Source organism: Tachypleus tridentatus, chromosome 13, assembly GCF_004210375.1.
Source record: "Tachypleus tridentatus isolate NWPU-2018 chromosome 13, ASM421037v1, whole genome shotgun sequence".
In the NCBI taxonomy this organism is placed as follows: domain Eukaryota; kingdom Metazoa; phylum Arthropoda; class Merostomata; order Xiphosura; family Limulidae; genus Tachypleus; species Tachypleus tridentatus.
In genome coordinates this window covers 29,390,288-29,401,053 of record NC_134837.1, presented here as the reverse complement: position 1 = coordinate 29,401,053, position 10,766 = coordinate 29,390,288, and the positions used below count along the sequence as shown (strand labels likewise).

Below are 10,766 nucleotides of genomic sequence, written 5' to 3'. Positions count from 1 at the left end.
TTAAATTTTTACTAGTACTATCATTACAAAAAAAGTGGATTTACTTCTTTGACAAAATATAGAGACCAAATATAAGAACTAATTTTTAATGTATACTTAACTTAATCTTATCATAGAAGTAACTACAAGGTAAAAACTAGAAACATAATACATCAAACAACTGTAGCTTTTTGTTACAGTTTGTTGTTAGTTTACATTTGTTTCTATTTGAGTTTGTTTTGTTACAGTTGTTCACCACAAAATAATGAATAATGAAACAAATCTAAAATATCTTTTGTCTGTTTGTTGTTTTTAAAATGTGTGTGTGTAGTGATTACAAAGCATTGTGAACTATAAAAAATTATATACTGTAGTGAATATTGACCACGAGTTTTTTTAATGAAGGTGCCATTTAATTTTGTGATGATGGAAAGACATGATGATATGTATTTAAGAATTTAAAGCCTGGAGTGTTTAAAACATGGAGAAAACCCCTAAACATTCAACTACCAAATTTTGGTTTGAATATTCATTATAAAATATCCTATTAAGACGACTGTACTAGCGAGACAAATGCCAAATGTGGTTCTTTTTGTTCAACAGGCTTTATATTATAAACATAAATTATCCAAATTTAGAATTATTATTTTAGGTCAAATTATAATTAAGGGTTAATTAGGACTTTATTTTCTTTTAAATATTTTTACACAATGTTCCATATAATATCAAACTTCAAAAATCACATACTTTTCAGTGCACTTCATCCTTGATTATGGTTTCAGCAGGGAGAAATCAATGACATTTCAAAAGTACAATAAGTTTTTGCTCAAACAACTTTGAAATCCACCAGGCTGGAGAAGGTTGAAATCTTACATTCACTAATAGATGCATACAGTTTACACCAATACAATGAAAAACCAAAACAACATGACAAAGAATAACAGTGAGTCACTTATAAAATTGTTGAAAAATAATGCTATTTTAATAAATAGATAAACATCCAGCCTACCATCAAGCTGAGGTTGAGAAGATCGTTGACTGGGATACCCTCTAACTTGATTTCTTTCAGTCTGAGAACTGAGCAGAAGAGAGTGAGGTCCTGCAATCTAAAGAAAAAATATAAATGAATACATTTCTGATGTTAAGTTACATTTAAGAAGAAAGTGTTTGTTTTGAATTCCACACAAAGCTATACAAGGGCTAATAGCACTAGCTATCCCTAATTTAGCAGTGCAAGACTACAAGGGAAGGCAGCTAGTTATCACCACCCACTGTCAACTATTGGGTTACTCTTACCAAAGAATAGTGGGATTGACTGCCATATAAAATGCACCCATAACCCACAGATTGTAAGTCAAGCACCCTAACCATCTGTCAATGCTGGACCAGAGAAGAAAGTGAACCAAAATTTATAAACAACCATTCTTAGCTGTTGGTTTTTGTGGCAGTGATTAGTATGCTTGTTTTGAATTTTACGAAAGCTACATGAGGGCTATCTGCACTTTGTGGCAAGTACTAATAAGTGATTTAATTTCAAGCAAGGGATCTAAAAATTAACCTCTTCTATGCCAGATCATTATAAAGGTTAGCACAAATTTTAAAGTAATAAAACATAATAACCCATAAAAGTTCCTAAATCTGAAACACAGACACTTCAAACATACAACATGACAGCTTATTGTAGCTGTCAATATTGTAGCTTATTGACTTATTAGTAACATTACAACCATATTTATATTTAAATAAAACAACAGATAAATAGAGCATACTACTGACAATTTAACAGGTTTATGGTTGTATGATGTACATTACACTTTCTTCATTTCTCACACACTTATTAAGTGTTAGAAATAACTTCAGTTATTTGAAAACTTTTTAAGGCAAAGAGACATAAAAAGATTGCAGTTCATGATTCTAAATAACACTGATGAAAATGACAAAACAATATTCAAGTAGACTGGAAGATGGGCTCTAATTAATCATCACCAAAGTAAACAGGTGATTTAAACAAGTACCTGGTATCATTTTGCACCTATAAAAATATGATATAGTTCGATCCGAAAGAGTCAACTAAGTCCAAAACCAATAATTACCTTTTGGGATTGACCAACATTTTGGGCTAAATCTTGGTTGACTTGTGTTTGTCCACCAGGAGGCGAATGATTGGCCAAAGTAAACGAGTCTTTATTTAAGCCTGTAGATGAACCCAGTGATGACTGTGATGGAACACTACTGCCTTTCTGCATGATTAGAGCTGATTGGCTGTTCAAATGACTAGGCAAGGAGGAGCTGTTTGCACAAGACAATAACCACATGTAAACAGTGACACACACACTAAAGAGAGATTAAAAATTAATACACATATTTCCTGACTGGTAAGTTGTGTAATGTATTTCTATAAACATTATATTCAAACATATTCATATCAATACACAAACCCAAAGCCTAGTAATAAAATGACACAACATCTTTAAATGGAAAAAATAATAGATACTGTTTATTCTGGCCAGCCAGATGTTAACTTTGAAACCATTAACAGGTAAAATTCACTTTTTCAACATCAAAGGAACCAATTATATAATTACACACACAATTTAACACTACCACAATCTAACTCACTACGATACAGACTAAAACAACAATAACAAAGCTAAAGGTTTTTTTCAATATAGTTCATTTAGTTGTTTTTCATACCACACTATCATGAAATGAACAACAACAATGCCAATGAGTAATAACAAAAGTTATAATAGTTTGTATATATAACAATGATTGTGATTATATAAAAATGCAGTGCTTTGTAACAAGCTGAACTTCTAGGCAAATTTAGGTTGAAAAATTATCCAGGATGGAACTACTGAAATTAACTGTTTTCTTTATAATTTTTTCACTTGTGTAGAAAAATAGAAACTCAAAAAGTTACTGCTATTTCTACAAATATGAATAAGCACCATTACAAAGAACAGTTAATTACACCAGTATTTTCACAGAGATACTGAGCTCAAACACATTTTTGCATACTCTTTAAACATTCTGAAGGAACAGTTGTGATAACCACAAACAATTTACACCCTTGTGCAAATTAATTGAAACAAGACAAAAAATTACGATTTTTTTCAACTTCTTGTGTTTTATTTCTGAGAATCCAAAAATTACTCACAAATTAATACATGATATAATCGCCTTTATTTTTCAGAAGATCATTAATCCGCTTTGGCAGAGTCCACAAGTTGACTGCAATCTTTACTAATTTTTGGATCACGGTACCACACCTCAATTAGCTTGTCTTTCATAGTACAGTCTTTTCCCCAAACACTTTCTTTACAAATTGCCCAAAGATTTTCAATAGGATTTTGGTCCAGAGAGTTTCCAGGCCAGTCCAGCACCTTTATTCATGTTGTAGTCAAAAATATTTTCACAAATTTCGATGTGTGGCATGGAGCTAGATCTTGCTGAAAAAATGCCAGATCCATCTGGAAATCTCTTTTTTTCAATTCTGGAACGACTCTTTTCTGGAGAACTTCGATGTACTCTAGTCTCGCATCATACCTTCTACGATATGTAAGCCTCTGACATCATAGTAGCTGAAAAAGCCCCAAAACATCTTCTTCAAGGGATGTTTTACGAAATGATTGATGTGAGATTCTTGAAGTTTCTTACCTGGAGATCTGCGAACATGCATACTTCTTTGACCCTGTACAAAGAAATGAGTTTTGTTACTGAATAACACCTTCCTCCATTGTTCTTGAATCCAGTTTTGTATTTCAGACCACAATGATACCATTTTTTCTTCATTGAGTTGGTAAGAAGTTGTTTTTTGATTAGTCTTGTTGCCCTCTGACAGACATCAAAAAGCCTATGACGAACTGTTGAAGAGCTGACTTTTATTCCTTTGACCTCCAAATCTCTTTTTATGGCATCACTTGTCTTCCGTGGATCTTTCACACTCTCCCTAACCACGTACACGTCATCTCTTGGCGTTGTTTTCCTTTCTCGGGCCACATTTTCCTTTACGTTTCGGACTGATAGATCCGGTACTCACCTTGGCCTTGATCACTCAGCTGACGATCAATAGGCTAACACCAACAACGCCTGCAATTTCCCTGTAAGTCATGCCGGCGTACTTGTGCAGTGTCATAATCTTTGTACGCTTTCTAGCAGTCACGTCCATTGTGTACGATGGCTAAAAGACGACTGATTAGCAGTAAAACAAATAGCCTCATTTTTGAGAAAAGCCAAATGCAATTTCAAATGATGTAATATTCCTCAAAATTTCATCATATATCCCAAAAATAGATTAACCTTACTGCAAAACACATCTAATGACGCCATCTGTGCGAAAAAATGACTATTAAAGGAAATCAGCGGGTCCAGCGATCCTACACCGGCCGCTATGCTGAAAATATTGTAAAATGACCATTTGTTTCAAATAATTTGCACAAGGGTGTAACTTGTAAATAACGTGTAAAAATTTTTTTTTTACTTCAAGAATAACCCCAAACTATTACCTTATAACATTTTCACTAAAACTTGAAGATGTCTCCGAAGTGGCCGTAAAATCAAATGGAGAGGAATCTGTACCAAATTCTAGGGCTCCAAACTGTACATCTAGAGACATAACAGAGTTGTCTGGCATCTCTACAGCAGATTCAGGAATCTTAATTAAGAGAAAAGACAAAGCAAATTTGGAATCACTGCCAGTAAAAAATTTAAAAATAATACTATGTAACACAATTTTTGTTCCTGGATAGTACGTGTTATTTCTTAATTGCTTATGTTGTAAAAGTACATAAAATGGCCATTATTCCCTTCAAACATTGCATATTGTGACCTGGATAATGTCAACTTAGCAAGATTAGAGAAGGTCAATTGCCTGACCATCTCAGAATTTCTTGAAACTTTGTAGGAATGAACTTTGGCATCTGAAACTGACATTGCCAATTTATTAGCTGAAATTCCAACATTTTCATAGTTCTTTGCCCTATGACGGAAATTTTCATTAAATCACTTGCAAGTTGGAAATTGAACGAGAGCCCACTTTCAGATGTCTATATCTATTGAAATATAAGTCCTAGTGTCTTCAAATTTTCAGAAGATGTTTAGACATTTCTAGTAATTGGAAAGAATGCAGTAAATGCTGGCAAACAAGCTTCAGTTTTTTGCTTATGACCTCTCAAATTCAGGATTTGTTCAAAAATCACAAATAAAGTGGATTTTCAAAACATGAGGAAAAATAATCTCTAATGCATAGGATCTATTTGATCAATTTTATTGTAGGAATAATATCTGAGTTACATTACCAATGCTTAAAAAGCTGTAGTTCTGGAGTATAAAAGGGAGTTATAGCCAATCAAAGTTGACATTGGTAAAAAAAAAATTATTAATTTTCTAATGGCCAGATGGAACTCTTGAGTCATGGGAAGGTTGATGAAATTTATGGTAGTACAAGATGGAAGTATAGTTAACTTGTGTGCAAAGTTTCAATATCCTTCCATAATGCCTTCATGCTAAAGTTATTATACTGCTGACCCTACATATGCATCCACTCATTGTTGGGAGTATGGGCTAGTGTTAAAAATATTTCTGTTTTGTCATAGAGAGAGACTATTATGGCGTCATCAGGTCGTCACAGCAACTTCAAGAAAAACCTTAGTTTGCTTATGCACACGCTCTGGTGTAGAACAATATTTAACACACCCCATTTCAGTATGAACAAGGATAGGGCTGATGTCATCCAACTTGTTGCAACTTGCTTACCACATGCATGCCTGGGCATGTTTCCTTGCATTGTCATTGCTAGTGAAAGTATATAAAAGCTAGTCTAGATCCTGGTGCTTCATTGTGTTTCACTCACCATGGCTGCACTTCCACCTTGCTCTGTTGGTGTGAAGTTGTCAAATGGAGAGCAGTGCTACAAACAGTTCACTGTTATACCTCAAAATTGACTCATCTACAAAATCTGAGACAAGAAGACACAGACCTTCTTAAACACAGAATTTGCCTTGATCTGAAATGTTGGAAATGAGATACAAGTATGCACAGACAATTCCAGGCACAAGAGACAACCATTCTTTCATTCCAGATGGAGAACAGCTCAAGATCAGCAGTGTCTGGACAAGATGAAGTATTCTTTTCCTCAAGTGCAGTGACAGCCTCAGCAACAAAGGTGCATCCAGGCCAGTATGTAGCCTGCATTTATGATGGGAAGTGATGGCTAGGGTTGGCATCTGAAACTGATCAGGAGCATGAAGACAAAAATGAATTTCATGCATCCCAGTGGTCCATCTCCATCATTCAAGTGGCCTCATCCTGAGGACATTTGTTGTGATCCAATTGTTCATGGGCAGTGCTACATTAAACCATTAAGAACAACTTGCACAGGTTGGCAGTACACACTGGATCCTGCAACGACTAAAGTAATTCACGAGTCATATGAAAAATTTCTGTCTAGTAAAAAATGAACTTGCAACTTTTTTATCTGTTCTGAGCTTGTTGTATACACGAGTTAATAAATACCTTTGTATGATTAAAAAATCTCTCTCAATAAAGGTCTCAAGTTGCTTTGTCTTCAATCAGCAAGTTGAATTATTTGATTAAATTAACTATTTGAACATGAAGGCATTATGGAAGGATATTGAAACTTGGCACACAAATAGACTATACTTCTATCTTGTACTACTATGAATTTCATCAACTGACCCATGACTCAAGATGTCCATCTGGCCATTAGAAAAGTAATAATTTTTATCTGCATCAACTTTGATTGGCCATAACTCCCATTAATACTCCAGAACTACAGATTTTTAGGCATTTGTAATGTAACTCAGATATTATTCTTAAAATAAAATTGATCAAATAGATATGTATAAGAGATGTTTTTCCTAATTTTTTTGAAAATCCACTTTATTTGCAATTTTTGAATAAATGCTGAATTTGAGAGGTCTTAAGCAAAAACCTGAGGCTTGTTTGCTAGCATTTGCTGCATTCACTCCATTCACCAGAAATATCTGAACATTTTCTGAAAATTTGAAGACACTAAGACTTATATTTCAATAGATATAGACATCTGAAAGTGGGCTCTCGTTCAATTTCCAACTTGCAAGTGATTTAATGAAAATTTCCATTGGGCAAAGAATTTTAAAAATGTTATAATTTCAGATAACAAATTGGCAGGTGTCAGCTTCAAATGCCAAAGATCATTTCTACAAAGTTTCAAGAGATTCTGAGATGGACAAGCAACCAACTTCGCTCAGTTGACACGGAATGACCCAAATTTTCTATGTAAAATGGGCACATTTGCACATTTTCATTTACATAAGGTCTGAATAAAACAACGATCAATCAAGATTTACATGTATTTATACTAAAGTTACACAAAATGTTTAGAAGTGAGTAGTTTTTCATGGTGATGACTAGCTGCCGTCCCTCACTGTTAAATTAGGTATGGTTAGCGCAGATAGTCCTTCGTTTTTGAGATTTGCGACTGTAACGTAAATCACTTTCACGTATCAGCCCCAAATGTAGTCTCTGTGTGTGTTTTCTTATAGCAAAGCCATATTGGGTTATCTGCTGAGCCCACCGAGGAGAACCAAATCTCTGATTTTAATGTTGTAAATCCGTAGACATACCACAGTACTAGCGGGAAGGCTAAATATAGTCTCCCATCATGTTTTCATTATATGCTCCCAGGTCATAAAAGCAAAGTTTGAAGAAAAAAAATCGGTGTTTTCCATTTACTTTAGGCATAAGTAATTGGGAAATAACACTTTCTGCCCAGGAACAAGAAAAGTAAAATTTTATTACATAGTGTAATACTAAAATTAGTCCTTTCTAATGTCAAGTGCACTCCTGCACATCAAACTAAGTAAGATTATCCTAATTCTGTTTCAACAACTTCTTACTCAAAAAATATTTGATAAATAATATGCACTAATATGCTTTCTAACATCCATCCCACTGGCACAGGTTTATATTTACTAAAGAAAATCATCACTTTCTTTCTCAAGTGATTTTTTTCCCTTTCTTCCAGATTTAATTTGGTATGCTTTACTTCCAAAGAACAAGCCTTAGACCACCTATAAATCATTTGTCAATTTATATATCTATATAATAATACACTTTTTTGTGTCTATTACAGAAGTGATGTGTGCACATTTTCACATTTAGGTACTAAAAGGTGCATGTGCATTATCACAACAGACAAAAACTAAGTATTATTATAATACACCTAACAGAAGCCTACAAGACATTTGCTTTAAGATTAATTAGTGTCATTATTGCAACAGTACTTATTTACATAGAGGATTTCTATAATAATAAATAATTACAATTGCAGACACTGACATTTTGTCATCCTATAACTCTGTTGTTGGTATGCCATGTAAACATGTGTAGTATGAAGTTTACCCATAAAAACAGTTTGAGTGCCTGTCTACAACACAGCTGGAAAACTAAATGAAGTCACTACAACTGCTCTATGAATGAAGGAATAACATGAAGGTCGACAAGATTCTTGATGACGAGAAACCCACTTGAAATTAAAATGCATCTCAGAATGGCTGGTATGGGTATTAAAGCTTTTACTAATAAGTAGAGAACAATGTTTCGCCCTTCCTAGATCAGTCTAGTTCAACCTAAAGATGACCCAAGAAGGTCAAAACATTGTTCTCTGCTTATTAGTAAAAGTGTTAATACCCATACCAGTTGTTCTGAGATACAAGGTAGACAAATATTCTTTATTGATAACTTAGTACAATAAAATAAGTTTATTACAGACAGTTGAAAAAATATACAGAGTACAGCATTAATTTATTCCTGTCTAAGACCTGACATTATTTAGGTTTTATAACGCACAACCTAAATACAAGTAGACTTGCACGCTTCAACATCTACAATAACATTTTATTTTGTACTTTTAAGAAATATTGTTGCAATAAAGATACTAATTTGATAAAAAATATCACTGCCAGTATACACATGTATTAAAACTCATAGCTGGAAGCATAACTACTACAACTGGTAAAATAACATATCTAAAGAAATAAGAAGACCAATCACGTTGAAATTGATTATGTGAAATGGAGCTTTCTAATACAATAACAAAATTTAAATTTTAAGAAGTATTTTAATGTCCCCCAAAGAGTCTCAGGAAAAACTTTAAAACAAAAACATGACAGAAAACTACATTATAAGAATTATTTTACACCAATTAAATACGTTTGTCTTAATTTCCATGTGAATCTTTAGTGTGAGAATGGAAAACCTCAAGGTATCAGTGTGATCATCCAGTCCAGAAAGGGCTAATTCTGTTCTACCAAGTTCATATTAATTTTTCAAAGAAGTAACACAAAACTAAGAAAAACATACAGTGTGGGAAAAGTAAAATTCACAACAGTAGGAGAAAGATCTTTTAAAAAGTTACCCATATAGAAATAGGAATGAACCTCTCACCAGAATTAACCTTCATTTGTAAGCCTTACTTGTGAAATAAAATTATAAAAAATGGAACTACATTTTTTTTCATTTCATATTTAAACCAGCTATTCACTACTTACAGCAAGTTTTGGGAAGATAGTGGCTCATACTGAAATAGAACAGCATAATACCCATGGTGAAGTAATTCTCGAAGAGAAACCAACTTGAAATAAAAGTGTATCTCACAATGGCTAGTATGGATAAATACTTTATTGATAAAGCAGAGAACATTTCGACCTTCCTAGGTCACACATACACAAGTATTTATGGATATTACCCAAGAGCTACATACAATATAGGTGTCCTCAATTTTCTACAGAAAAGACTAGATAAGGCAGCTAATGAGGTTGAAATGCTGTTCTCTGCTGATCAATAGAAGTGTTAATACCCATACCAGCCATTCTGATATACAGTATAATACCCAGTATGTCTAGATCCCCAGTAGTAAAATCTGCCAAACTGAGACAGACAGTACAAAGAAATAACTTAAGATATGTTCATACTCTGTACAAAATGTAAGTAAAACCAAGAAACTGAGTGGAAAATATTAGCTTTCTGAGTAAAAGCATTTTGACATATTTGTAAGATCTTTACCATACCTTAGAACACTGTGGTCCTCTCACTCTCTGAGCTTTGCTCCGAGAAGGAATAGGTTGAGGCTGAGAATGAGAGAGGGGTTTTGGATTAAGTGTGCCATTAAATTGTCCTGACGGCTGTGACACAGTAGACTGATTCATACTTGTTTGAAGTGGCCCTGTTGGTGCTGATGGAGAGTTTTCATAACCTGATGAGTAATTTGCACTACTTCCTGAGGTCATAGAGGAGAAACTGTTGCTATTTAAACTTCCCACCTGAAATCAAGCATACAAAGTTCATTACATTTTTATAATTCAAAAATGTTAACTTTAGACAAAAGTGACAAAATACTCCATCCGAAAACTACACGAAGCAATTTATATCTACAACTCAAAAGTGTGGAAAAACAGAAAACATACTATAATTGTGTGTGCATACAAACACACTAAAGTATTTATGGAAATTACCTAAGAACTATATATAATATAGGTGTCCTTAACAGAAAATACTAGATAAGGCAGCTAGTCAACAGCACTCTCCACCAACTACATGCACTCTTATCAAACAACAGGATCTGTCCATCACTCTAGTCATAAAACCATGGCCCCACAGTTTATTATACCTATTACAGAGAGTCAGTCTCATGTTTTGCAGTAGCATGACTCCCTGTTTAATATTTGGTTAACAGCACATTTCCTAACCATTCCACAGAGCAAAGTCACAGGGCTAACCTATGG

At 33.8% G+C, this 10,766-nt stretch overlaps 1 protein-coding gene across 4 annotated transcripts in view; it reads right to left on the bottom strand.

Annotated features, from left to right (window-relative positions):
* Window positions 1-860: 860 nt before the first annotated feature.
* Window positions 861-10,766, bottom strand: part of LOC143240470 (ubiquitin-associated protein 2-like) — a 35,711-nt gene continuing 25,805 nt past the window's right edge. For all 4 annotated transcript variants that reach the window (XM_076482937.1, XM_076482935.1, XM_076482938.1 and 1 more), the window contains exons 11-14: window positions 10,053-10,304; window positions 4,488-4,636; window positions 2,073-2,268; window positions 861-1,085 (exon numbers count right to left, since the gene is read on the bottom strand). In XM_076482937.1, coding sequence (XP_076339052.1) covers window positions 876-1,085; window positions 2,073-2,268; window positions 4,488-4,636; window positions 10,053-10,304 — 807 coding nt within the window. In that variant the 3' untranslated portion in view covers window positions 861-875. The remainder of the gene's footprint in view (window positions 1,086-2,072; window positions 2,269-4,487; window positions 4,637-10,052; window positions 10,305-10,766) is intronic.